Source organism: Scyliorhinus torazame, chromosome 4 (genome assembly GCF_047496885.1).
Source record: "Scyliorhinus torazame isolate Kashiwa2021f chromosome 4, sScyTor2.1, whole genome shotgun sequence".
Classification (NCBI taxonomy): domain Eukaryota; kingdom Metazoa; phylum Chordata; class Chondrichthyes; order Carcharhiniformes; family Scyliorhinidae; genus Scyliorhinus; species Scyliorhinus torazame.
The window spans coordinates 80,731,092-80,756,915 of record NC_092710.1 but is presented as its reverse complement, the minus strand read 5'-3'; the positions used below and the strand labels follow the sequence as shown (position 1 = coordinate 80,756,915).

Genomic DNA, 25,824 nt, shown 5'->3' with positions numbered 1-25,824 from the left:
GCTTCCACCACCTCCTCCGATAGCGAGTTCCAGGCACCCACTACCCTCTGCGTAAAAAACTTGCCTCGTACATCTACTCTAAACCGGCATGCTTGCCTTCATTGGCCGGGGCATTGGGTATAAGAATTGGCAAGTCATGTTGCAGCTGTATAGAACCTTAGTTAGGCCACACTTGGAGTATAGTGTTCAATTCTGGTCGCCACACTACCAGAAGGATGTGGAGGCTTTAGAGAGGGTGCAGAAGAGATTTACCAGAATGTTACCTAGTATGGAGGGCATTAGCTATGAGGAGCGGTTGAATAAACTCGGTTTGTTCTCACTGGAACGAAGGAGGTTGAGGGGCGACCTGATAGAGGTCTACAAAATTATGAGGGGCATAGACAGAGTGGATAGTCAGAGGCTTTTCCCCAGGGTAGAGGGGTCAATTACTAGGGGGCATAGGTTTAAGGTGAGAGGGGCAAGGTTTAGAGTAGATGTACGAGGCAAGTTTTTTACACAGAGGTTAGTGGGTGCCTGGAACTCGCTGCCGGAGGAGGTGGTGGAAGCAGGGACGATAGAGACATTTAAGGGGCATCTTGACAAATACATGAATAGGATGGGAATAGAGGGATATGGACCCAGGAAGTGTAGAAGATTGTAGTTTAGTCGGGCAGCATGGTCGGCACGGGCTTGGAGGGCCGAAGGGCCTGATCCTGTGCTGTAAATTTCTTTGTTCTTTTTTGTTCTTTGTCCTTGTGTGGGACCTCTGGTTGAGAGGTAAGGGCATGACCAATGAATCCCTGCAGTGCAGAAGGAGGCCATTCGACCCATCGAGTCTACACTGACCCTCCACAAGAGCACTCAACCTTGGTCCACTCCCCTACTCTATCCCCTTAGCCCACACATCTTTGGACACTAAGGGGAAATTTATCTAGGTAAATCCACCTATCTTGCACATCTTTGGACTGTGGGTGGAAACCAGAGCTCCCGGAAGAAACCCACGCAGTCACAGGGAGAATGTGTAAACTCCACACAGTCACCCAAGGTCAGAATCAAACCCGGATTCCTGGTGCTGTGAGGCAGCAGTGCTAACCATTGTGCCACCGTTCTGCGCTTAACATTTTAATGTGTTTAACATTTAAAAAAAAAATCGAATGTGTTGATGAAACAGACAGAGGCCCCGCTGAGATTTGAAATCAGATTTGCTTGTGCACCAGGCAGGCCCTTTAACCAGCTAAATCACAGCACCGACTTGCTGTCCCATTGTGCTAATAAACCTCAAAGGGGATAAATTTCCCCTTTGTGTACCTTTTAAAACCCCTCCCCACCAGAACCCTCTGCCTGTGCAGACCCTCTTATTCAAAGTACGGACCCCTCACTCAATGATGCACACAGGCTGTAACCATTTCAAATCTTTATTGTTTAATAACGAGAACAGTGCTTTTATCACCTAGTTACATCATTAAATCAGGTTCTCTTGTTTTAGACTCGTGGCTAGTGCAAAGCTTCAACAGGGGGCTGAATTAGACACAATTTTGGCGTTAATTCCATTAATAGGGAATAATATCCGCGAATGTGTTAATCTAAGATCCGTCGCAAGAGACGTGGAGTGCATTGCTGTTGGCCATTGGCGGAGTGGCCTCGGCCAATCTCAATCAAGCACCAAGGGAGCACCATCTTGGCTGGGGGGGGTGGGGTGGGGGGGGGGGGGGTCAACCAGCCCGGCCAATCACAATTGAGTTTTAGGGGACCCTGTTATTGGGTCAACAGTTAACTCAAGTGGGCCAAGATTGGCTGAGTTCTAACGGGCCACTTTGTTGGGCCAGTTATCGATCACTGGACCAATCACGATTGAGATGCAATGGACCGTGTTGGGCCAGTGGTTAACTCAAGTGGGCCAATCACGGGTTGAGTTTTGATGGAAGACACTATTGGGTCACCGGTCAACGACTAGACCAATCGTGGTTGGGTTTCAAGGAGCCACAACGTTGAGATGGTTGCTTTGCGGGGAAAGAGCCAATCAAGTTGAGCCATTAAACCTGGGGGGGGGGTTTAAAGGTCAGTGACTTGACCAACCCCCCCCCCTCCCCCCACCCACCACGAGAGGACAGTGTAATTTATCATGAAGCTTTTCCTACAGGCCGAGGGACCATATCGGTGCCCTCCCATTTCAGTTCTAAGTGGCAGGGAAAAGGTTTTCGCAAGGAAAGTGGCGGTAGGCGAAAGGGGGGCAAGGGTGGCATTGGAGAGTTTGGCGACAGGTCAGGGTGTAACGGAGGGCGTTGCAAACCAAACCCACCATGCGATTGTCCGCTTGCAAGTCCTCCCCTGCCCCCGTGACCTTGGAGAGTCGACTGCCTGCGCGAGGTGGTTGGGAAAGGAAAGTGGGATTGCACAAATGTGAGAGGGAGAGAGTAGGAAACCCTCCCTCCTGTCCACCAATGTGTCACTTCTCAACACTCTACAGGTGAGTCAAACATGACGGCCATTACTGCCTGCCTGGGATCGCACCACCTGCCATCTTAGAGCGAACCCAGCCAAGCAGCCCCCCCCCCCCAATCAGTGGACTCTCCTCTCTTCTTCATCCACGTGTTCCACCCCCTCACCCACCACCCTCTGGCAAAGTCCCCCTACTCCCTCTACACCAACCAATCAGGGTAAACCGGTCAAGGGTTGGCGCCTCACAAGACTAAAGGAGAGGCCTCTCTCCAGGTAAAAACCACCTCGCGAGGTGGCCTAAGATGCCAGTGGGGGAATGGGGAAAGACGAGGCCCAGGGCTTTCGCACCCAGAGCCCACAGCATTTGAAGGGCTGCGCCGCGTGAGAAAATGAAGTTTGAAAGGGGGAAGAGCAAGCTCCCCAGCTTTCATACTTCGAGCGCGCAGCGGTCAAAAGGCCGGAGCACAACAAGACTGGAGAAACAGGCTGTGGAGGCAGTGAATGAGGAAGCTTGGGGGGGGGGGGGGGGGGAGGTCGGAGAAAACTGAGCAATGGGGGATTCGGGAGAATGGACAGGCACCTCTCCAATAAGAGAGATCAACCAGCAGGGACATTCCTCAGCCGGAGAAACACAACAGGATGGGAGGGAAGAGGGAGGCAGCGAAGGGGAAGGAATGACGGGGTTAAAGGAGGAGTGCATGGTTATTTGGCATTGGAACTTTTCTTTCGCTTGTTGTGGTTGTTGCTGGGGTGTTTCTTCGTTTCGGTGTCGCTGCCGGTGTCCGAGTCAGTCAGCGTCATCTCGATGGTCATCAGGACCCGCGGACCCCCGGTCGAGCCCCCGCCTCCATCCCGAGGACCCCGCGGTGGGGGTAACCGCTACTTCTTGTCCCTCTTGGAGTCGGAGAGCTTGGACTTCTTCTCGCTGGCCCCCTTGCCACTCTTGCTCTGGTCCAACGTGGCGTACAGGACGGGTCCCTGCGCGGGGAGACAGAGACGGGAGGAAGGGGTTGGAGGGGGGTGGGCTTTGGAAATAGCGTACGGAAGCACACCCAGAAATGGAGACTGCCAGCTATTCCCCAAGCCCCCCCCCCCCCCAATGTCCTGGTGTTTGCCAGGTAGCAGGCCTTGTCCACAGCCTCCCAATTGCACTTCCCTGTATTTCCTGTTGCTCTCTGTCCCCCTCCCCACGAATCCTGTTGCTTCAATCACTCTCCATTTAATTCCCCCTTGCTCCAGCTTCCCCTCCAAATCTCTCCTCTCCAATCCTAACCACAATTCCACCCTCAAAACTCACTCCCCTCCAATTGCCCTCCCCTCCAGTGCTTTTCCCTCGTCCTCACTTCTCCCCAATACCCCACCACTCCAATTCCATCCCCTCCAAAACTCCTTTGCTCCAACCACTCACCCTCAATTTCCTTGTCACTCCATATCCCACCCCAAAACATTCTTCCCTCCCCCCAAGCTCCTCCCCTCCAATCCCCCTTTCTCCTTCGCTGTAAATGCCCCTCCCACCCTGTTCTCCCCCAAATCCCCTCTCCCCCAAATCCCTCCCCTCTAATCCCTCCCTGAGACCCTCTCATCAGATCCCCCCCCCCTCCCCGATTCAGTTCACAGATGTAGTACATGTTCAAGACGGGCCGACCCCTCCCCAGAAATGTTTGCGGGCTTCTTGCTTAGTAGGCATCCCGTCTCCCTGATGTTTTCATACTTACTTTACTCACAGTTCCAGCTTTGCCACTTGCCTTCCCTCGTTCTGCAGCACTGTGCAAGGAATGGAACAAAATATCATTCAAATCACGGCAGCTGTATCTGAACAACAACAGTGACAGACTTGAACCTATTCGAGGGGTTCGGGTGGTTTATATACAGAATAACAGATACACGGGAGTGAGTTACAGACTGGAATCTAATCGTGGGGTTCAGGGTGGTTTATATATAGAATAACAGATACCCGGGAGTGAGTTACAGACTGGAATCTAATCGAGGGGTTCGGGTGGTTTATATATAGAATAACAGATACCCGGGAGTGAGTTACAGAATGGAATCTAATCGAGGGGTTCGGGTGGTTTATATATAGAATAACAGATACACGGGAGTGAGTTACAGAATGGAATCTAATCGAGGGGTTCGGGTGGTTTATATATAGAATAACAGATACCCAGGAGTGAGTTACAGACTTGAACCTATTCGAGGGGTTCGGGTGGTTTATATATAGAATAACAGATACACGGGAGTGAGTTACAGAATGGAATCTAATCGAGGGGTTCGGGTGGTTTATATATAGAATAACAGATACCCAGGAGTGAGTTACAGACTTGAACCTATTCGAGGGGTTCGGGTGGTTTATATATAGAATAACAGATACCCGGGAGTGAGTTACAGACTTGAACCTATTCGAGGGGTTCGGGTGGTTTATATATATTGAATAACAGATACCCGGGAGTGAGTTACAGACTTGAACCTATTCGAGGGGTTCGGGTGGTTTATATACAGAATAACAGATACCCAGGAGTGAGTTACAGACTGGAATCTAATCGAGGGGTTCGGGTGGTTTATATACAGAATAACAGATACCCGGGAGTGAGTTACAGACTGGAATCTAATCGAAGGGTTCGGGTGGTTTATAGATAGAATAACAGATACCCAGGAGTGAGTTACAGACTGGAATCTAATCGAGGGGTTCGGGGTAGTTTATATATAGAATAACAGATACCCAGGAGCGAGTTACAGACTGGAATCTAATCGAGGGGTTCAGGGTGGCTTATATATAGAATAACAGATACCCAGGAGTGAGTTACAGACTGGAATCTAATCGAGGGGTTTGGGTGGTTTATATACAGAATAACAGATACCCAGGAATGAGTTACAGACTGGAATCTAATCGAGGAATTCGGGGTTGTTTATATATAGAATAACAGATACCCAGGAGTGAGTTACAGACTGGAATCTAATCGAAGGGTTAGGGTGGTTTATATATAGAATAACAGATACCTGGGAGTGAGTTACAGACTGGAATCTAATTGAGGGGTTCGGGTGGTTTATATATAGAATAACAGATACACGGGAGTGAGTTACAGAATGGAATCTAATCGAGGGGTTCGGGTGGTTTATATATAGAATAACAGATACCCAGGAGTGAGTTACAGACTTGAACCTATTCGAGGGGTTCGGGTGGTTTATATATAGAATAACAGATACCCAGGAGTGAGTTACAGACTTGAACCTATTCGAGGGGTTCGGGTGGTTTATATATAGAATAACAGATACCCGGGAGTGAGTTACAGACTTGAACCTATTCGAGGGGTTCGGGTGGTTTATATATATTGAATAACAGATACCCGGGAGTGAGTTACAGACTTGAACCTATTCGAGGGGTTCGGGTGGTTTATATACAGAATAACAGATACCCAGGAGTGAGTTACAGACTGGAATCTAATCGAGGGGTTCGGGTGGTTTATATACAGAATAACAAATACCCGGGAGTGAGTTACAGACTGGAATCTAATCGAAGGGTTCGGGTGGTTTATAGATAGAATAACAGATACCCAGGAGTGAGTTACAGACTGGAATCTAATCGAGGGGTTCGGGGTAGTTTATATATAGAATAACAGATACCCAGGAGCGAGTTACAGACTGGAATCTAATCGAGGGGTTCAGGGTGGCTTATATATAGAATAACAGATACCCAGGAGTGAGTTACAGACTGGAATCTAATCGAGGGGTTTGGGTGGTTTATATACAGAATAACAGATACCCAGGAATGAGTTACAGACTGGAATCTAATCGAGGAATTCGGGGTTGTTTATATATAGAATAACAGATACCCAGGAGTGAGTTACAGACTGGAATCTAATCGAAGGGTTAGGGTGGTTTATATATAGAATAACAGATACCTGGGAGTGAGTTACAGACTGGAATCTAATTGAGGGGTTCGGGTGGTTTATATATAGAATAACAGATACACGGGAGTGAGTTACAGAATGGAATCTAATCGAGGGGTTCGGGTGGTTTATATATAGAATAACAGATACCCAGGAGTGAGTTACAGACTTGAACCTATTCGAGGGGTTCGGGTGGTTTATATATAGAATAACAGATACACGGGAGTGAGTTACAGAATGGAATCTAATCGAGGGGTTCGGGTGGTTTATATATAGAATAACAGATACCCAGGAGTGAGTTACAGACTTGAACCTATTCGAGGGGTTCGGGTGGTTTATATATAGAATAACAGATACCCGGGAGTGAGTTACAGACTTGAACCTATTCGAGGGGTTCGGGTGGTTTATATATATTGAATAACAGATACCCGGGAGTGAGTTACAGACTTGAACCTATTCGAGGGGTTCGGGTGGTTTATATACAGAATAACAGATACCCAGGAGTGAGTTACAGACTGGAATCTAATCGAGGGGTTCGGGTGGTTTATATACAGAATAACAGATACCCGGGAGTGAGTTACAGACTGGAATCTAATCGAAGGGTTCGGGTGGTTTATCGATAGAATAACAGATACCCAGGAGTGAGTTACAGACTGGAATCTAATCGAGGGGTTCGGGGTAGTTTATATATAGAATAACAGATACCCAGGAGCGAGTTACAGACTGGAATCTAATCGAGGGGTTCAGGGTGGCTTATATATAGAATAACAGATACCCAGGAGTGAGTTACAGACTGGAATCTAATCGAGGGGTTTGGGTGGTTTATATACAGAATAACAGATACCCAGGAATGAGTTACAGACTGGAATCTAATCGAGGAATTCGGGGTTGTTTATATATAGAATAACAGATACCCAGGAGTGAGTTACAGACTGGAATCTAATCGAAGGGTTAGGGTGGTTTATATATAGAATAACAGATACCTGGGAGTGAGTTACAGACTGGAATCTAATTGAGGGGTTCGGGTGGTTTATATATAGAATAACAGATACCCAGGAGTGAGTTACAGACTGGAATCTAATCGAGGGGTTCAGGTGGTTTATATACAGAATAACAGATACCCGGGAGTGAGTTACAGACTGGAATCTAATCGAGGGGTTTGGGTGGTTTATATATAGAATAACAGATACCCAGGAGTGAGTTACAGGCTGTAATCTAATCGAGGGGTTCGGGTGGTTAAAATATAGAACAACAGATACCCAGGAGTGAGTTACAGACTGGAATCTAATCGAGGGGTTTGGGTGGTTTATATATAGAATAACAGATACCTGGGAGTGAGTTACAGGCTGTAATCTAATCGAGGGGTTTGGGTGGTTTATATACAGAATAACAGATACCCAGGAGTGAGTTACAGGCTGTAATCTAATGGAGGGGTTCGGGTGGTTAAAATATAGAACAACAGATACCCAGGAGTGAGTTACAGACTGGAATCTAATCGAGGGGTTCGGGTGGTTTATATATAGAATAACAGATACCTGGGAATGAGTTACAGACTGGAATCTAATCGAGGGGTTCGGGTGGTTTATCAAGAGAATAACAGATACCTGAGAATGAGTTGCAGACTAGAATCTAATCGATGTGTTCGGGGTGGTTTATATATAGGATAACAGACACCCGGGAGTGAGTTACAGACTGGAATCTAATCGAGGAGTTCGGGGTGGTTTATATACAGAATAACAGACACCCGGGAGTGAGTTACAGACTGGAATTTAATCGAGGAGTTCGGGATGGTTTATTTCTAGAAAAACAGATACCCAGGAGTGAGTTACAGACTGGAATCTACTCGAGAGGTTCGGGGTGGTTTATATATAGCATAACAGATACCCGGGATTGAGTTACAGACTGGAATTTAATTGAGAGGTTCAGAGTGGTTTATATACAGAATAACAGATACCCGGAAGTGAGTTACAGACTGGAATCTAATCGAGGGGTTCGGGATGGTTTATATATAGAATAACCGATACCCAGGAGTGAGTTACAGACTGGAATCTAATTGAGGGGTTCGGGGTGGTTTATATATTAAATAACAGACACCCGGGAGTGAGTTACCGACTGGAATTTAATACAGGGGTATGGGGTGGTTTACATATCTGTCTCTCCTGTCTCTCTCTCTTCATCCGTTTTTATCCCTCTCTGTCTCTTTCTCCCTCTGTCTCTCTTTCTCTCTCTCTTTTGCTGTCTCTCCCTCTCTGTCTCTCTCTCTCTCTCTCTCTCTGTCTCCCCCTCTTTCTCTGTCTCTCTCTTTCTCAGTCTCTCTCTCTCTCTCTATCTCTATCTCTCTGTCCGCCTCACTCACCTGGCTCCTTTGAAGAAAATGGTCTCACTCCTTGCTCGCCTCCGGGCAATGTAACGGAATAGATACAATCCTCCAACAATGAGGAGAATGATACCCAGGAATGTGCCAATGATGGCTCCAGAGACAACTCCAGCACCGACTGGGGGGACTGTGGGAGAAGGAAGTTGAGAGTCAGCCTTAAACCACTTGCAATATATTTAAGTCAGTCACAGACACTGTATGACACCCATAGTCAAGGCGGTACAGAGGGAGGATATTTGGATCACCTAACTCTTGCTGTTCAGGAATCCAATCAGACTCATTCCCCCGACCCTCTCATTGTTCTAACACCGCAGACCAGCAAATTTATTACCTTCCAGGTCCATTCCAATTTCCCTTTCAAATCACTACTCGTCTTCACCCAAGTAGCCAGCGACTTCGAGTTCATTACAACTCTGTGTAAAAACGGTCTTCCTCAACTGCATCTCCTTTGTGCTCTCTCACCACATCCTTCCAAAATGTGGAATTCCTTAACATACATGCCTATTGACTCCATATCCCTTGGTTAGACCACACTGGGAGCACTGTGCAGAGTTCTGGTCTCCATACCCCTCGGTTAGACCACACTGGGAGCACTGTGCACAGTTCTGGTCTCCGTATCCCTCGGTTAGGCCACACTGGGAGCACTGTGCACAGTTATGGTCTCCATATCCCTCGGTTACACCACACTGGGAGCTCAGTGCACAGTTCTGGTCTCCGTATCCCTCGGTTAGGCCACACTAGGAGCACTGTGCACAGTTATGCTTTCTATGACCCTCAGTTAGACTACACTGGGAGCACTGTGCACAGTTCTTTATTTATAGAATAGAACATTACAGCGCAGTACAGGCCCTTCGGCCCTCGATGTTGCGCCGACCTGTGAAACCAATCTAAAGCCCATCTACACTATTCCATTATCGTCCATATGTCTATCCAATAACCATTTAAATGCCCTTAGTGTTGGCGAGTCCACTACTGTTGCTGGCAGGGCATTCCACACCCTTACTACTCTGAGTAAAGAGCCTACCTCTGACATCTGTCCTATATCTATCGCCCCTGAATTTAAAGCTACGTCCCCTCGTGCTAGCCATCACCATCTGGTCTCCATATCCCTCGGTTCGGCCACACTTGGAGCACTGTACACAGTTCTGCTCTCCATGTCCCTCGGTTAGACCACACTGGGAGAACTGTGCACAGTTCTGGTCTCCATATCCTTCGGGTAGGCCACACTTGGAGCACCATGTACTGTTCTGGTCTCCATATCCCTCAGTTAGACCACACTTGGAGCACTGTGCACAGTTCTGGTCTCCATATCCCTCGGTTAGACCACGCTGGGAGCACTGTGCACAGTTCTGGTCTCCATATCCCTCTGTTAGGCCACACTGGGAGCACTGTGCACAGTTCTGGTCTCCATATCTCTCGGTTTGGCCACACTGGGAGCACTGTGCACAGTTCTGGTCTCCATATCCCTCGGTTAGGCCACACTGGGAGCACTGTGCACAGTTCTGGTCTCCATATCCCTCGGTTAGGCCACACTGGGAGCACTGTGCACAGTTCCGGTCTCCATATCACTCAGTTAGACCACACTTGGAGCACTATGTAGAGTTTGTTGTCCATATTTCAGTCAAGGTACCACTAAATGCCCGAGGGATCAAAGAAATTCACATGAGAGAACAGACAGGGCCTCGGTTTAATGTCATATAGGAAAGATGGCCTATCTCACAGTGCGATGCTCCCTCAGTACTGGCCCTCCAACAGTACAACACACCCTCAGTACTGACCCTCTGACCGTGCAGCACTCCCTCAGTACTGACCCTCTGACAGAGCAGCACTCCCTCAGTACTGGCCCTCCAACAGTACAACACACCCTCAGTACTGACCCTCTGACCGTGCAGTGCTCCCTCAGAACTGACCCTCTCACAGTGCAGCACTCCCTCAGCACTGACCCTCTGACAGTGCAGCACTCCCTCAGTACTGACCCTCTGACAGAGCAGCACTCCCTCAGTACCAACCCTCTGACAGTGCAGCACTCCCTCAGTACTGACCCTCTGACAGTGCAGCACTCCCTCAGCACTGACCCTCTGACAGTGCAGCACTCCCTCAGCACTGACCCTCTGACAGTGCAGCACTCCCTCAGTACTGACCCTCTGACAGTGCAGCGCACTCTCAGGAAGGACCCTCTGACAATGCAGCGCTCCCTCAGCACTGACCCTCTGACAGAGCAGCACTCCCTCAGTACTGGCCCTCCAACAGTACAACACACCCTCAGTACTGACCCTCTGACCGTGCAGTGCTCCCTCAGAACTGACCCTCTCACAGTGCAGCACTCCCTCAGCACTGACCCTCTGACAGTGCAGCACTCCCTCAGTACCAACCCTCTGACAGTGCAGCACTCCCTCAGTACTGACCCTCTGACAGAGCAGCACTCCCTCAGTACCAACCCTCTGACAGTGCAGCACTCCCTCAGTACTGACCCTCTGACAGTGAAGCACTCCCTCAGCACTGACCCTCTGACAGTGCAGCACTCCCTCAGTACTGACCCTCTGACAGTGCAGCGCACTCTCAGGAAGGACCCTCTGACAGTGCAGCACTCCCTCAGCACTGACCCTCTGAAAGTGCAGCACTCCCTCAGTACTGACCCTCTGACAGTGCAGCACTCCCTCAGTACTGACCCTCTGACAGTGCAGCACTCCCTCAGTACTGACCCCCTGACAGTGCAGCACTCACTCAGTACTACCCATTTCATGAAATATCTGACACAGGCTCACACATACACAAGCACAAACAAACACGTTCTGACGTAAGTACACACATGTTTACACACACTCAGAACTTGAATTCCTTACTTCTGTCGTAAACTGTAAGGTGGACATCTGAGGAGGTTCCGACCACATCTGGGGGGTTTTTGACATCGCAGGTGAATGTTCCGTTATCGATATAGTCGAGGTTACGGATCACAATCGAGCCGTCATGTTTGGAAATATCCCCGACCCATTCAACTCGCCCTCTGAATTGACCCCATTTCTCAATATAAGGGATTCCGTTGCCATAATGAAAGATCTGAAACAATGGAGGAGAAAAATTAGAAAGACACAGACCTCTGGAAGCTCCCTCTGCACTGTCCCCATCAATCACTCAGGTACAGCACGGGGTTAGATACCGAGTAAAGCTCCCAATACACTGTCCCCATCAAACACTCCCAGGACAGGTACAGCACGGGGTTAGATACAGAGTAAAGCTCCCTCTACACTGTCCCCATCAAACACACCCAGGAAAGGTACAGCACAGGGTTAGATACAGAGTAAAGCTCCCTCTACACTGTCCCCATCAATCACTCCCAGGACAGGTACAGCACGGGGTTAGATACAGAGTAAAGCTCCCTCTACACTGTCCCCATCAAACACTCCCAGGACAGGTACAACACGGAGTTAGATACAGAGTAAAGCCCCCAGGTCAGGAATCTTCCTCGATCCCCATCTACTAGTCTTATCTGGGGGTTGTGTCCGCCCTGCATGGTTTAATATGTCTCTGCTGCACAGATATTTTCCGCCCGCCGCCAGCCCATCAACCAATCCGTGCTGCCCTCGCCTCGCAGCAACCCCCACTCCGGCGAGGGTGGTCACATCACATTTGGGAGTGAGCTTGGCTCGCGTGCGTGGCCTCTCTTGGCCGAATTGCCACCGGCTGTGCCACTTACTGAAATGATGTCCCGGGAGTTGTCAGGCCGGAAGCGCCAGGATAGGGTGGTGAGGTCCGAGACATACTCGCTCGACCAGAAGCCACAGTACAGCGTGACATCTGACCCCAACCTCTTGTGGATATTGTGATGTGTTGTGACTGAGATACCCTCCGAGGGTCGTAGCACTGTTGGATAGAGAAATAGACAGTGAGATAGAGACAGACCATTGCAAATTGCTGTAGATGCACTGAAGTCGACCATGCATCCTAACAGTTGGGTTAGATATAAATATTTGACTGAGCCACATGAAGCATATGAGGGACAGGTGACAAAGGTTTCACCAAAATAAGTTTTGAGGAGATTCTTAAAGATGGAGAGCAAGAAAGCGAGGCGGAGAGGTTTAGGGAAGGAATTCCGGAGCTTCGAACCCAGGCAGCTGAAGGCCCGGCCACCACCGGTGGAGCGATGGAAATTATGCGATGCTGAATTGGCCTGAACAGGAGGAGCGCAGAAATCTCAGAGGTGGCACAGAAGTTAGCACCGCTGCTTCACAGCGCCAGGGGCACTAGGGGCAGCACGGTAGCATTGTGGTTAAGCAGGGTCCCAGGTTCGATTCCGGCTTGTGTCACTGTCTGTGCGGAGTCTGCATGTCCTCCCCGTGTGTGTGTGGGTTTCCTCCGGGTGCTCCGGTTTCCTCCCACAGTCCAAAGATGTGCGGGTTAGGTGGATTGGCCATGATAGTATTGTCCCTTTGTGATGAAAGATGTGCCGATTGGGTGGGGTTACGGGGATAGGGAGGGGCAGTGGGCATAGGTAGGGTTCGCTTTCAGAGGCTCGGTGCAGATTCAATGAGCCAAATAGCCCTTTTCTGCACTGTAGGCATTTAATGGTTGTAGGGGCTGGAGGAGGTTACAGAGATAGGGAGGGTTGTAGGGGCTGGAGGAGGTTACAGAGAGAGGGAGGGTTCTAGCGGCTGGAGGAGGTTACAGAGAGAGGGAGGGTTCTAGCGGCTGGAGGAGGTTACAGAGATAGGGAGGGTTCTAGCGGCTGGAGTAAGGATCGCGGCGTCAACAGACTGTGAAAGGAAGTAAAAATAAGAATGAAGTTTTATTTACAAACGATATATATCCACCCTTCCCAGTTGCTCCCTACCATGATCTTTCTTGTCGGTGCCTTACTGGTCCCATCTGGGTCATTGAGACACCCCGCCTCTACTGAGAGAGCTAGTACTCCGCAAGGAGCGCAGGAAAGCCAAGCATTCCCACCACGCAGGTCCCGGGCGGGATATTACAGTATTGACTGTAGGTGTGTACAGAGCTAGGGAGGGTTGTGGGCTGCATGATATCAGGCTCCCCATCTCTGAAAACTCCTCCAACCCCTACAACCCATCTCTGAAACCTCCTCCAGACCATACAACCCTCCCTGTCTCTGTAAACTCCTCCAGCCCCTACAACCTTCCCCATCTCTGAAACTTCTTCCAGTCCCTACAACCCTCCCTATCTCTGTAACCTCCTCCAGCCCCTACAACCCTCCCTTATCTCTGTAACCTCCTCCATCCCCTACAACGCTCCCTATCTCTGTAACCTCCTCCAGCCCCTACAACTCTCCCTATCTCTGTAACCTCCTCCAGTTCCTACAACTTTCCCTATCTCCCTATCTCTGTAACCTCCACCAGCCCCTACAACCCTCCCTACCTCTGTAAACTACTCCAGCCCCCACAACCCTCCCTATCTCTGTAACCTCCTCCAGTCCCTACAATGCTCCCTATCTCTGTAACCTCCTCCAGTCTCCACAACCCTCCCTATCTCTGTAACATCCTCCAGCCCCTACAACCCTCCCTATCTCTGTAACCTCCTGCAGCCCCTACAACCCTCCCTATCTCTGTAACCTCCTCCAGTCCCTACAACCCTCCCTATCTCTGTAAACTCCTTTGGCCCCTACAACCCTCCCTATCTCTGTAACCTACTCAAGCCCCTACAACCTTCCCTATCTCTGTAACCTCCTACAGTCCCTGCAACCCTTCCTGTCTCTGTAACCTCCTCCAGCCCCTAGAACCCTCCCTATCTCTGTAATCTCCTCCAGACCCTACAACCCTCCCTATCTCTGTAACCTCCTCCAGGCCCTACAACCCTCCCTATCTCTGTCACCTCCTCCAGCCCCTACAACCCTCCCTATCTCTGTCACCTACTCCAGCCCCTACAACCCTCCCTATCTCTGTCACCTCCTCCAGCCCCTACAACCCTCCCTATCTCTGTAACCTACTCCAGCCCCTACAACCCTCCCTATCTCTGTAACCTCCTCCAGCCCCTACAACCCTCCCTATCTCTGTCATCTCCTCCAGACCCTACAACCCTCCCTATCTCTGTAACCTCCTCCAGTCCCTACAACCCTCCCTATCTCTGTAACCTACTCAAGCCCCGACAACCTTCCCTATCTCTGTAACCTCCTACAGTCCCTGCAACCCTTCCTATCTCTGTAACATCCTCCAGCCCCTACAACCCTCCTTATCTCTGTAACCTCCTCCAGACCCTACAACCCTCCCTATCTCTGTAACCTCCTCCAGTCCCTACAACCCTCCCTATCTCTGTCACCTCCTCCAGCCCCTACAACCGTCCCTATCTCTGTAACCTACTCCAGCCCCTACAACCCTCCCTATCTCTGTCACCTACTCCAGTCCCTACAACCCTCCCTATCTCTGTCACCTCCTCCAGCCCCTACAACCCTCCCTATCTCTGTCACCTCCTCCAGCCCCTACAACCCTCCCTATCTCTGTAACCTACTCCAGCCCCTACAACCCTCCCTATCACTGTAACCTCCTCCAGCCCCTACACTCTCCCATACTTGTAATCTCCTCCAGCCCCTACAACTCTCCCTATCTCTGAAACCTCCTCCAGTCCCTGCAAACATCCCTATCTCTACAATCTTCTCCAGCCCCTCCAACCCTCCCTATCTCTGTGACCTCCACCAGCTCATACAACTCTCCCTATATCTGTAACCTCCTCCAGCCCCTGCAACTCTCTCTATCTCTGTAACCTCCTCCAGTACCTACAACCCTCCCTATCTCTGTACCCTCCTCCAGTCCCTACAACCCTCCCTATCTCTGTAACCTCCTCCAACCCCTACAACCCTCCTTATCTCTACAATCTCCAACCGTTACAACCCTCCCTATCGCTACAATCTCCAACCCCTACAACCCTCCCTATCTCTGTAACCTCCTCCAGCATCTACAACCATCCCTAAGTTGGAAGAAGACAAAGGGTGGTGGTTGATGGGAAGTGTTCAGACTGGAGTCCAGTTACTAGTGGTGTACCACAAGGATCTGTTTTGGGGCCACTGCTGTTTGTCATTTTTATAAATGACTTGGAGGAGGGCATAGATGGATGGGTGAGTAAATTTGCAGATGACACTAAAGTTGGTGGAGTTGTGGACAGTGCGGAAGGATGTTACAAGTTACAGAGGGACATAGATAAGCTGCAGCTCTGGGCTGAGAGGTGGCAAATGGAGGTTAATGCAGAAAAGTGTGAGGTGATTCATTTTGGAAGGAAGAACAGGAAGACAGAGTACTGGGCTAATGGTAAGATTCTTGGCAGCGTGGATGAGCAGAGAGATCTCGGTGTCCATGTACATAGATCCCTCAAAGTTGCCATTCAGGTTGAGAGGGTTGATAAGAAGGCGTACGGTGTGTTAGCTTTTATTGGTAGAGGGATTGAGTTTCGGAGCCATGAGGTCATTTTGCAGCTATACAAAACTCTGGTGCGGCCGCATTTGGAGTATTGCGTGCAATTCTGGTCACCGCATTATAGGAAGGATGTGGAAGCATTGGAATGGGTGCAGAGGAGATTTACCAGAATGTTGCCTGGTATGGAGGGAAGATCTTATGAGGAAAGGCTGAGGGACTTGAGGCTGTTTTCGTTAGAGAGAAGAAGGTTAAGAGGTGACTTAATTGAGGCATACAAGATGATCAGAGGATTGGATAGGGTGGACAGTGAGAGCCTTTTTCCTCGGATGGTGATGTCTAGCACGAGGGGATATAGCTTTAAATTGAGGGGAGATAGATATAAGACAGACGTCAGAGGTAGGTTCTTTACTCAGAGAGTAGTAAGGGCGTGGAATTCCCTGCCTGCAACAGTAGTGGACTCACCAACACTAAGGGCATTCAAATGGTCATTGGATAGACATATGGACAATAAGGGAATAGTATAGATGGGCTTTAGAGTGGTTTCACAGGTCGGCGCAACATCGAGGGCCGAAGGGCCTGTACTGCGCTGTAATGTTCTATGTTCTATCTCTGTATCCTCCTCCAGCCCCTACAACCCTGCCTATCTCTGTAACCTCCTCAAGCCCCTACACCCCTCCCTATCTCTGTAATCTCCTCCAGCCCCTACACCCCTCCCTATCTCTGTAAGCTCCTCCAGCCCCTGCACCCCTCCATATCTCTGTAACCTCCTCCAGCCCCTACACCCTTCCCTATCTCTAAAGGGATAGACAAGTTCCTTGGGAAGGAGAATGTTACCAAGATAAGGGAGGTGATGGAATTCAGGAGGGTTGTCGGTACAGGAGGAGATCACTGACTAGGAAGGTTTTCAGGGCTGGAGGAGGTTGTGGAGATTGGCAAGAGGGGCTGGTTTAGCACAACAATGTAGTCATCGGAAGAATTGTTGGGGCTGGAGCATGTTACAGAGACAGGCAGGGATGTTGGGATTGAAGGAGGTTACAGAGTTAAGGAATGTTTGTGGGGCTGGAGGAGGTTACAGAGTTCAGGAATGTTTGAGGGGCTGGAGGAGGTTACAGAGTTAAGGAATGTTTATGGGGCTGGAGGAGGTTACAGAGTTAAGGAATGTTTGAGGGGCTGGAGGAGGTTACAGAGTTAAGGAATGTATGAGGGGCTGGAGGAGGTTACAGAGTTAAGGAATGTATGAGGGGCTGGAGGAGGTTACAGAGAAAAGGAATGTATGAGGGGCTGGAGGAGGTTACAGAGTTAAGGAATGTATGAGGGGCTGGAGGAGGTTACAGAGTTAAGGAATGTATGAGGGGCTGGAGGAGGTTACAGAGTTAAGGAATGTTTGAGGGGCCGGAGGAGATTACAGAGATAGGGAGGGCTGGAGGGTTTGGAAAAGGTTTTTTATGAAATTCATTGACCTTTAATCCCCTGGATACTAAATTAGCTGTGCGTGGAGGTCAACAAAGAACAACAACAACAAAGAAATGTACAGCACAGGAACAGGCCCTTCGGCCCTCCAAGCCCGTGCCGACCATGCTGCCCGACTAAACTACAATCTTCTACACTTCCTGGGTCCGTATCCTTCTATTCCCATCCTATTCATATATTTGTCAAGATGCCCCTTAAATGTCACTATCGTCCCTGCTTCCACCACCTCCTCCGGTAGCGAGTTCCAGGCACTCACTACCCTCTGCGTAAAAAACTTGCCTCGTACATCTACTCTAAACCTTGCCCCTCTCACCTTAAACCTATGCCCCCTAGTAATTGACCCCTCTACCCTGGGGAAAAGCCTCTGACTATCCACTCTGTCCATGCCTCTCATAATTTTGTATCCCTCTATCAGGTCTCCCCTCAACCTCCTTCGTTCCAGTGAGAACAAACCGAGTTTATTCAACCGCTCCTCATAGCTAATGCCCTCCATACCAGGCAACATCCTGGTAAATCTCTTCTGCACCCTCTCTAAAGCCTCCACATCCTTCTGGTAGTGTGGCGACCAGAATTGAACACTATACTCCAAGTGTGGCCTAACTAAGGTTCTATACAGCTGCAACATGACTTGCCAATTCTTATACTCAAATACAAGGTCGTAACGTTTAAGATCCACGATGTTCAATGTTTATTACATAGGTCTCGTAACAATGGTAGGACTCTCTGGGTGTGGTTTGGTAGATCACCAGAACAATTCAAGGGCCAGTGAACAGCTGTTTTTGAGGCAGTCCATTTTGACATGCCTGCCAGCCAAAACGTAGCACAGAGACAGGGATAGACAGAAGTCCCAGTTACGTCCAAAGTTAGAGAAAGGGCAGTGGGGAGAAAACTTTAAGTGAAGAGGGCTGTTGGGGCAAACCTACCCCTTTGGAACAGTGATATTCAGCTCACCACCATAGATGTAAAAGTGTGCTTGTGAGCTAATGTTTGAGTGCACTCGGGAATAGGGGGAGATACCATGTCGGAAGGCGGGATGGAAACCCTGTGGGGTGGGTCATTGTAAAAGCTGTCCGAGTGGGAGTGACTTCTGGAGGGAATTGCAAGGTGAGGTCTTCAAAGGTTGAAGTTGGAAGCATTCGTCAGAAAGACAAGGGTCTGGATTCTCCAGTCCTCCCAGTCCCATATTTCTCGGTGGGGCGCTGTTCACTACTACTATCGCTTGTCAATGGGATTTTCCGTCGAAACCACCCCACGCCACCAGGAAACCTGTGGGAAGGGATGCACTTCTGGCAGGAACAGTGAATGGCAACCATTGGAGAATTCGGGCCAAGGTTTTAGTGAGATTGGTTGACTCACAGTGGGACTAATGTCTGAGTGATTTGTTGAGAAATCCATGGACTCTGCTTTGGTTGCATCTGTCATTTATTTTGGTAAGTGCTGTGTCAAAACCACAGTTCACCTGTTAAATTGCATGCACCTCACACTCGCCCTGAATGTTAGAGTTTAAGATAGGAATTGTAAATTGTTTAATGTTTACAGAGTTAGGGAGGGTTGTAGGGGCTGGAGAAGGTTACAGAGATAAGGGGGGTTGGAAGAGATTCCAGAGATAGGGAGGTTTTGAGGAACTGGAGGAAGTTCCAGAGTGAGGGAGAATTGTAAGGGCTGGAGGCGGTTCCATAGATAAGTAGGTGTGCCGGGGACTGTATCGCTAGTGATATTAATCCAACTCTCTCGCACAGTAACCTCTCCCCACCCCCCCACCCCCCCCCCAGCACCCTGTGTCACTGACTGTATCTCTATCGATGTTAATCCAGCTCCCTCACACTGTCACTCAGTAACCCCTCTCCCCCAGCACCGTGTCCCTGACTGTATCTCTACTGATGTTAATCCAGCTCCCTCACACTGTCACTCAGTAACCCCTCTCCCCCAGCACCGTGTCCCTGACTGTATCTCTACTGATGTTTATCCAGCTCCCTCATACTCGCTCACTAACCGCTCTCCCCCAGCACCTTGTATTACTGACTGTATCTCTACTGATGTTAATCCAGCTCCCTCACACTGTCACTCAATAACCCCTCTCCCCCAGCACACTGTGTTACTAATTGTATCTCTACTGATGTTAATCCAGCTCCCTCACACTGTCACTCAGTAACCCCTCCCCCAGCACCCTGTGTTACTGACTGTATCTCTACTGATGTTAATCCAGCTCCCTCACATTGTCACTCAGTAACCCCTCTCCCTAGCACCCTGTGTTACTGACTATCTCTACTGATGTTAATCCAACTCCCTCACACTGTCACTCAGTAACCCATCTCCCCAGCACCCTTTGGCATTGTAGCACCATCGATCACACACGAGGCGAGACGTAAAGAACTTCAATCGAGGCTTTATTGAGCAAACTTGTTCAGACACGTTCCCCCAGCAGCTCAGTCACAGAATGCAGCTGCGGGGATTAAACCCAGGTTCTTATACCCCTCCTATCTGGGTGTGGAGCCCAGTAGGTGGAGGATCCAATCGGGATCCAGCATCTGTCCTCCAATAGCTCCTTGGCATTCCTGGTGTACCGTATTGCCCCTAATACATACCACCACAGGCACTAACTGTATCTCTATTGATGTTAATCCAGCTCCCTCACACTGTCACTCAGTAACCCCTCTCCCCCAGCACCCTGTGGAACTTACTGTATCTCTACTGATGTTAATCCAGCTCCCTCACACTGTCACTCAGTAACCCCTCTCCCCCAGCACCCTGTGGAACTTACTGTATCTCTACTGATGTTAATCCAGCTCCCTCACACTGTCACTCAGTAACCCCTCTCCCCCAGCACCCTGTGGAACTTGCTGTATCTCTACTGATGTTAATCCAGCTCCCTCACACTGTCACTCAGTAACCCCTCTCCCCCAGCACCCTGTGTTACTGACTGTATCTCTACTGATGTTAATCCAGCTACTCACACTCGTTCAGTAAGCCCTCTATCCCACAGCACCCTGTGTTACTGAATATCTTTCCTGATCTGACTACATTTAAACAGAGTCCCTCATGGAGAGACTCCCTCTTTAACAGAGTCCCTCACAGAGAGACTCACTCTTTAAACACTGTCCCTGGTAGAGAGACTCCCTCTTTAAACAGAGTCCCTCACAGAGAGACTCCCTCTTTAACAGAGTCCCTCACAGAGAGACTCACTCTTTAAACAGTGTCCCTGACAGAGAGACTCCCTCTTTAAACAGAGTCCCTCACAGAGAGACTCCCTCTATAAACAGGGTCCCGGATAGAGAGACTCCCTCTTTAAACACTGTCCCTGATAGAGAGACTCCCTCTTTAAACAGGGTCCTTGACGGAGAGACTCCCTCTTTAAACAGTGTCCCTAACAGAGAGACACTCTCTTTAAACAGGGTCCCTGATGGAGAGACTCCCTCTTTAAACAGTGTCCCTGATAGAGAGACTCCCTCTTTAAACAGGGTCCCTGATAGAGATACGCCCTCTTTAAACAGGGTCCCTGATAGAGAGACTCCCTCTTTAAACAATGTCCCTGATAGAGAGACTCCCTCTTTAAACAGGGTCCCTGATAGAGAGACTCCCTCTTTAAACAGGCTCCCTGATAGAGAGACTCCCTCTTTAAACAGGGTCCCTGACGGAGAGACTCTCTCTTTAAACAGGGTCCCTGATAGAGAGACTCCCTCTTTAAACAGGTTCCCTACAGAGAGACTCCCTCTTTAAACAGGGCCCCTGATAGATAGTCTCCCTCTTTAAACAGGGTCCCTGATAGAGAGACTGTGGTAGTATGTATTAGGGGTCATGTGAGACTGGAAGCCCTAATGTCATTGGCTGACAGATCCCGGGTCCTGGTTGGCCGTTGACCTCTAGCTCCGCCCTGAAGGCGGAGTATAAGAAGCCGGAGTCCTCCCCCGCAGGCCAGTCTACTACCGAGCTGCGGGGGAACAGACACGCTTAATAAAGCCTCATCGACTTCACTCTATTCGTCTCTCCGAGTCTTTGTGCGCTACAGAGACGCCCTCTTTAAACCGGGTCCCTGACAGAGAGACTCCCTCTTTAAACAGCGTCCCCGACGGAGAGACTCCGTCTTCAAGCAGGGTCCCTGATCGACTCCCTCTTTAAACGGGTCCCTACAGAGAGACTCCCTCTTTAAACAGGGTCCCTGACAGAGAGACGCCCTCTTTAAATAGGGCCCCTGACGGAGAGACTCCCTCTTTAAACAGGGTCCCTGACGGAGAGACTCCCTCTTTAAACAGGGTCCCTGATAGAGAGACTCCCTCTTTAAACAGGGTCCCTGATAGAGAGACTCCCTCTTTAAACAGGGTCCCTGATAGAGAGACTCCCTCTTTAAACACTGTCCCTGACGGAGAGACTCCCTCTTGAAACAGTGTCCCTAACAGAGAGTCACCCTCTTTAAACAGGGTCCCTGATGGAGAGACTCCCTCTTTAAACAGTGTCCCTGATAGAGATACTCCCTCTTTAAACAGGGTCCCTGACAGAGAGACTCCCTCTTTAAACAGGGTCCCTGATAGAGAGACTCCCTCTTTAAACAGTGTCTCTGATAGAGAGACTCCCTCTTTAAACAGGGTCCCTGACGGAGAGACTCTCTCTTTAAACAGGGTCCCTGATAGAGAGACTCCCTCTTTAAACAGGGTCCCTACAGAGAGACTCCCTCTTTAAACAGGGCCCCTGATAGATAGTCTCCCTCTATAAACAGGGTCCCTGATAGAGAGAGTCCCTCATTAAACAGGGTGCCTGATAGAGAGACTCCCTCTTTAAACAGGGTCCCTGACGGAGAGACTCTCTCTTTAAACAGGGTCCCTGATAGAGAGACTCCCTCTTTAAACAGGGTCCCTACAGAGAGACTCCCTCTTTAAACAGGGCCCCTGATAGATAGTCTCCCTCTATAAACAGGGTCCCTGATAGAGAGAGTCCCTCATTAAACAGGGTCCCTGATAGAGAGACGCCCTCTTTAAACCGGGTCCCTGACGGAGAGACTCCCTCTTTAAACAGCGTTCCCGACGGAGAGACTCCGTCTTCAAGCAGGGTCCCTGATAGACTCCCTCTTTAAACAGTGTCCCTACAGAGACTCCCTCTTTAACAGGGTCCCTGACGGAGAGACGCCCTCTTTAAATAGGGCCCATGACGGAGAGACTCCCTCTTTAAACAGGGTCCCTGACGGAGAGACTCCCTCTTTAAACAGGGTCCCTGATAGAGAGACTCCCTCATTAAACAGGCTCCCTGATAGAGAGACTCCCTCTTTAAACAGGGTCCCTGATAGAGAGACTCCCTCTTTAAACAGGGTCCCTGATGGAGAGACTCCCTCTTTAAACAGGGTCCCTGATAGAGAGACTCCCTCTTTAAACAGGGTCCTTGATGGAGAGACTCCCTCTTTAAACAGGGTCCCTGAGGGAGCGACTCCATCTTTAAACACGGTCCCTGATAGAGAGACTCCCTCTTTAAACAGGGTCCCTGATAGAGAGACTCCCTCTTTAAACAGGGTCCCTGAGGGAGAGACTCCCTCTTTAAGCAGGGTCCAGACTCTGTGGGAAAGTGGGAGACTATCTCTATGTAATGCATAGGATAGTTTTGGAATCTCTGGAACAAGGCTGGTCTTTGAGAGGTGGGGATGCCTGCTGTTTAAAACTGGGAGCTGTCACTGTGAGGAGAGAGTGTGGGCAGAGTGGACAAAGGCTACATTGTGGTGTCTGATTGATTACTTGATAGAAGATCGGGTAGCTTCTTGCAGCCCTGCTTCAGCATCGCACCATCTCCACTGGCGTTCTGTGCGCATTCCAGATGCTCAGCCATGGCAGCTCCGTTCCAATCTCAGACCCTCTCTCTGAATCGAATCCCACTTCCAGGCTCCCCTTAGGAACCTTGTCATCCAATTCCATCCCCTCCAAACCCTCTCCAATCCAATGCCTGCATCCCAATAAGCTCTTCTCCAAACCCGACCACTCCAATTCACTCCCCTTCAATGATGTCTCAATTCGCTCCCATTCAATCACCTCCAGTCCAATCCCCTCACCTCCAACTCAAACACCCCAAATTCCCTCTCCTCCAAAACCTTCCCTCCAGTCCACTCCCTTCCAATTGCCCCTGAAATCTCCACCATTCTAAATCCCATGCACATCAGCCCCCTCCCCGCAATCTTTCTCCAATCCCATACCCCTCCAATCTCACTTCCTCCCAACTCCCTTCTCACTAATCCCAGGACTGGTACAACACGGGTTAGATACCAAATAAAGCTCCCTCTATACTGTCCCCGTCAAACACTCCCAGAACAGGTACAGCACAGGGTTAGATACAGAGTAAAGCTCCCTCTACACTGTCCCCATCAAACACTCCCAGGACAGGTACAGCACAGGGTTAGATACAGAGTAAAGCTCTCTCTACACTGTCCCCATCAAACACTCCCAGGACAGGTACAGCACAGGGTTAGATACAGAGTAAAGCTCCCTCTACACTGTCCACATCAAACACTCCCAGGACAGGTACAGCACGGGGTTAGATACAGAGTAAAACTCCCTGTATGCTGTCCCCATCAAACACTCCCAGGACAGTAGAGCACGGGGTTAGATACAGAGTAACTGAGACAATGTTGCAGTCTTACTGCTGTGTCAGCGGGATGAGGAAAAAGGTCAGTCGGAACATTTTCCTCTGCTTCTTGACCCCGTCAGGTTCCAACCTCCAACGCATTCTCAATCCCATCCCACTGGATCACATTCCTGCTTCGGATTTGCGAGGGAGGTGGAATCCCGTGGGAACTGACATTGAAAAGTTCTTCATTAACAGTTTAAACCGCCCCCCACCCCACTTTCTGTGGGGTTTTCAACTCATGTTAATTCTGAAATATAGTCAGCATGTTCCATTCTGTACTTGGCAGCATGTATCATCATCGGAGGGGGATTAACCCCCTCACCCACCTCTCCCCATTTACACACACTGGGCAGCCTGGTCCCCTATCGGAGGGGGATTAACCCCCTCACCCACCTCTCCCCATTTACACACACTGGGCAGCCTGTTCCCCTATCGGAGGGGGATTAATCCCCCCACCCTCCTCTCCCCATTTACACACACTGGGCAGCCTGTTCCCCTATCGGAGGGGGATTAACCCTCTCACCCTCCTCTCCCCATTTACACACACTGGGCAGCCTGTTCCCCTATCGGAGGGGGATTAACCCTCTCACCCACCTCTCCCCATTTACACACACTGGGCAGCCTGTTCCCCTATCGGAGGGGGATTAACCCCCTCACCCACCTCTCCCCATTTACACACACTGGGCAGCCTGTTCCCCTATCGGAGGGGGATTAATCCCCCCACCCACCTCTCCCTATTTACACACACTGGGCAGCCTGTTCCCCTATCGGAGGGGGATTAACCCCCTCACCCACCTCTCCCCATTTACACACACTGCGCAGCCTGTTCCCCTATCGGAGGGGGATTAACCCCCTCACCCACCTCTCCCCATTTACACACACGGGGCAGCCTGTTCCCCTATCGGAGGTGGATTAACTCCCTCACCCACCTCTCCCCATTTACACACAGTGGGCAGCCTGTTCCCCTATCGGAGGGGGATTAACCCTCTCTCCCATGTACTTTCACCAGGTGTTCTTGCTTACCTGAGAGTGCGTAAAGCAGCGAGCAGCAGAGAAGGATGTTCAACTTCTGTTCCCGAAACATGATTATTTTTACAAAAAAGAAAATAAGGAGAATATATAACTGAGCTACTCGGTTTAACACTCTGATGGGACACCACAATAGGTAACACTGTTATCCGCCGTGATTCTCTCTGTGTCTCTCTCCTTCCACCGAGCGCGCTCTCAACCGAGTCTTCACAGGGAGGCTCCTGCTTTTAAGCAGCGTTACCCTGACGCCTTTGGTGCCAGGGGGAGGGAGGGCACAGCGAGGGGTAGTTCGGGGAGGTAGAACGGGGCGGGGTCACTTGCTAACTGTGTGCCCGGGAGATGTTTGGCACAAGGCCAAGAAAATAAGCAAGCGACGGGGACGAGCACAGAGTGCGTTGGGCACAATTGGGCGCATTGTCTACTGATGGCACTGTGCCACCTTTCGAAAGAGGCACACACACGCACGCACACACACACACATACACACTCTCCCTCTCTCGGACACATGCACAGAGGCTGAATTCCAAGGATTGTTCACGCACAATCACTCACTTGTCAACCAGCCCCAGAAGGACATGGGGGAGATGTCACCACCAGCTTTGAGGAGAAGTTGCGCCTTATGTCATCGCTTAACCCGCTCCATTCTGCCTGACCGACCCCATCTTTAAGCAGCCCAGTGCCAAAGGCAAAGCGC

The 25,824-nt window shown here is 49.9% G+C and overlaps 1 protein-coding gene across 1 annotated transcript; it reads right to left on the bottom strand.

The window, feature by feature from the left end:
• Nucleotides 1-1,378: 1,378 nt before the first annotated feature.
• On the bottom strand, nt 1,379-25,335 carry mpz (myelin protein zero). The gene is made up of 6 exons (XM_072498319.1): nt 25,125-25,335; nt 12,374-12,540; nt 11,523-11,736; nt 8,659-8,806; nt 4,134-4,182; nt 1,379-3,396 (listed from the first exon to the last, which is right to left on the bottom strand). Exons 1-6 carry the CDS (start codon nt 25,183-25,185, stop codon nt 3,298-3,300), a joined length of 738 nt encoding a protein of 245 aa, XP_072354420.1. The 5' UTR covers nt 25,186-25,335; the 3' UTR covers nt 1,379-3,297.
• Nucleotides 25,336-25,824: the final 489 nt, after the last annotated feature.

Coding starts and splice junctions, on each gene's coding strand:
- mpz (XM_072498319.1), bottom strand. CDS start 25,185: ATGTTTCGGGAACAGAAGTTGAACATCCTTCTCTGCTGCTCGCTGCTT. Junction 12,541..25,124: donor GCTGCTTTACGCACTCTCAG/GTAAGCAAGAAC, acceptor TCTATCCAACAG/TGCTACGACCCTCGGAGGGT. Junction 11,737..12,373: donor ACTCCCGGGACATCATTTCA/GTAAGTGGCACA, acceptor CCATTGTTTCAG/ATCTTTCATTATGGCAACGG.